The following is a 2,780-nucleotide window of genomic DNA, read 5'->3' as shown; positions in this document are numbered from 1 at the left end:
GTGACGTCACGAGCACATCGTGCTGCCATTGGTGGTCAGGAAATAGCGGCGCCAATCGCGGGGCCGGAGGCGGCTCTGTGGGCGGGGCCCGGGCTGTGGGCGGGGCCATCTGAGCAGCGCCATGGCTCCGGCGCTGGGGCTGGGGCCGCTCCTGGGGGTCCTGGGGCCGCTCCTGGGGGTCCTGGGGCCGCTCCTGAGGGCCCCGGCGGGGGCCACGGAGGGTAAGTGGGGCCCTCATTCCTGGGCACTGGGTCCCCCTTGAATCCCCTTATCCAGCACCGGGACCACCTGAAACCCCCGTTCCTGTGCGCAGGGACCCCCCTGCACCCCCTCATCCGGCACCGGGACCCCCCTGGATCCCCGTTCCCTCCTTTCCCCGCCCCCAGCCCTTCTTTTCCGCAGCACCGCGGACCTCCAGGACCCCCATTCTTGGCCATGCTGGGTCTCCCACCCCGTGACCCCCCCTTTCCTCGACACTGGGAGCAGCAGGACCCCCCTTTCCTTGGCAGAAGGACACCCTGGACCACCCATCCTCCCTCCCCGAGCCCCTTCCCCCCCTTTCCTTAACTCTGAGACCCCTTGAAATCCCCCTTTCCCAGCCCCAGTGCCCCCCTGGGCCCCCCTATCCTGCACCAATATCCCCTTGCACCCCTTTTCCCAGCCATCCCACCTCTCCTAGACACCTTTTTCTTGACCCTAAGACCCCCTGACTCCCATTCCTGCCTTCCCCAGCCCCCATTCCCATTTCTTCTACACCAAAGACCCCCGGGCCCCCCCTTCCCGGCCATCCTGGGTCTCCCCATCCCATGACCCCCCTTTCCTCGATACTGGGACCCCCTGGACCCCCATTCCTGCCTTTCCCACCTCTCAGACCCCACTTTCCTCAACATTGGGGACCACTGTACCCCCCTTTCCTGGGCACAGGACCCCCTGAACCTCCATCCTGCCTCTCCCAGTGCCCTCACCGCCTTTCCTTGACCCTGGGACCCCCCAAACCTCCATTCCTGGGCATGGGAACCCTCCTGCACCTCCTTATTCAGCACCCAGATCCCCCTGAACCCCTTATCTGGGACTGGGACCCTCTCCATGCTCCTATTGGGCACTGGGACCCCCTTCCCCGGGTGCAGGGACCCTCCTACACCCCCTTATGTGGCAGCAAACCCCCCCCAAACCTCCATCCCTGTGCACTGGGATCCCCATACTCCTCCTTATCCTGCACCAGTACCCCCCTGCATCCCCTTCCTGGCCATCCAGCCTCTCCCAGACCCCACACACCTCCTTTTCCTTGACCCTGGGACCCCCTGGAGCTCCATTCTTGCCTTTTCCATCCCCAAGCTCCCCTTTTCCAGAACACAGGGGACCCCTGTGACCCCCCATTCCCTGCCATCCCGGGTTTCCCCACCCCATGACCCCCCTTTCCCCAGCACTGGGGCACAGGGACCCCCTTTCCTGGGCACAGGGACCCCTTGGAACCCCTATCCCACCTCTCCCTGTCCCTGCATCCCTCTTTCCTTGACGTTGGAACTCCCAAGCCCCTTTCTGGCTCTCCCAGCTCTCCCAGTTCCCCCTTTCCTTTACCCGTGAGCCCCCCTGGCTCCCCAGTCTCTCACTGTGGGACCCCCAGACCCCTTAGATCTCTGTGTCCCCCCAGTTCTCCACTCCCTTCGTTACCTGCGAGTGGTGGTGTCGGAGCCCGGCCCGGGGCTCCCCCAGTACGTGGCCGTGGCGTTTGTGGACGGGACCCCCTTCGTGCTCTACGACAGCGAGCGGGGCCGGGTGGAGCCGCAGGCTCTGTGGCTGGCGGCCGGAGCTGAGCCGGGATATTGGGATACGGAGACCCGGATCAACAATGTGTACCAGCACAAGGACCCCGATGACCTGAAGACGCTGCAGATCCGGTACAAGCAGAGCGGGGGTGAGTGGGGGGAGCTGGGGAAGGGGGGATCTGTGGGACTAGGATCTGTGGGGCTGGGATTGTGGACCTGTGGGGCTGGGATGGGGATTCATGGGGCTCCAAGGGGCTGGGACGGGATCTGTGGATCTTCATCACACTATGGGACTCCGTAGGGCTGCAATGGGGCCCTGTGGGGCTGGGACACATTTCCATGGGTCGCTCTGGATCCAATTCCACCCCCCAGGTCTCCACACGCTGCAGAAGGATTCCGGCTGCGAGCTCCTGTCCGATGGGAGCGTCCGTGGATCCCATCGGGAAGGCTATGACGGGCAGGATTTCATCTCCTTCGAACTGGGATCCAAGAGCTTTGTGGCGGCCGATGGCGCCGCCCAGATCACCAAGAGGAAATGGGAATCTGACGGGACCATGGTGGAGGAGTTGACAAACCTCTTGGAGCACACCTGCCTGGAAGTGCTCTGGAAACACGTCTGGTACGGGCAGGAGGCGCTGGAGCGAAAAGGTGGGGGTAGAATTCCCATGGGAATGGGGAACTTGGGAATATGGGATTTGGGAAGGTGGAATTTGAGAACACGGGAATTCCCATGGGAATTCTGTTTATGCATCTCACCCTCATCCTATTCCCATGGAAATTCTGCGGGTGGATCTCATTGCTGTCCCATTCCCTTGGGAATTCCATGGATAGATGCCACCATTATCCCATTCCAGAGCCCCCCGATGTCCATGTCTCTGGAAAAGTGGAACACGGGATTCTGACGTTGTCCTGCCGTGCATACGGATTCTACCCTGGGATCATCGGGATCAACTGGCTGAAGGGGGATGAAATCTGGGATCAGGAGACGGAGTGGGGCGGGATCGTTCCCAACAG

The 2,780-nt window shown here is 62.6% G+C and overlaps 1 protein-coding gene across 1 annotated transcript; it reads left to right on the top strand.

Moving 5' to 3' along the window:
• Positions 1 to 120: 120 nt before the first annotated feature.
• On the top strand, positions 121 to 2,774 carry LOC113961935 (class I histocompatibility antigen, F10 alpha chain-like; the record flags this gene model as incomplete). The annotated part of the gene is made up of 4 exons (XM_027672638.1): positions 121 to 221; positions 1,652 to 1,915; positions 2,139 to 2,414; positions 2,621 to 2,774. Coding segments are annotated over exons 1-4 (794 nt in total), but the record flags the coding sequence as incomplete, so codon positions are not given.
• Positions 2,775 to 2,780: the final 6 nt, after the last annotated feature.

This window comes from Neopelma chrysocephalum, unplaced genomic scaffold (assembly GCF_003984885.1).
Source record: "Neopelma chrysocephalum unplaced genomic scaffold, ASM398488v2 Primary Assembly neopelma1_97512, whole genome shotgun sequence".
In the NCBI taxonomy this organism is placed as follows: domain Eukaryota; kingdom Metazoa; phylum Chordata; class Aves; order Passeriformes; family Pipridae; genus Neopelma; species Neopelma chrysocephalum.
Note: the sequence above shows the minus strand (reverse complement) of the source record. Positions and strands in the feature narration are given on the sequence as shown.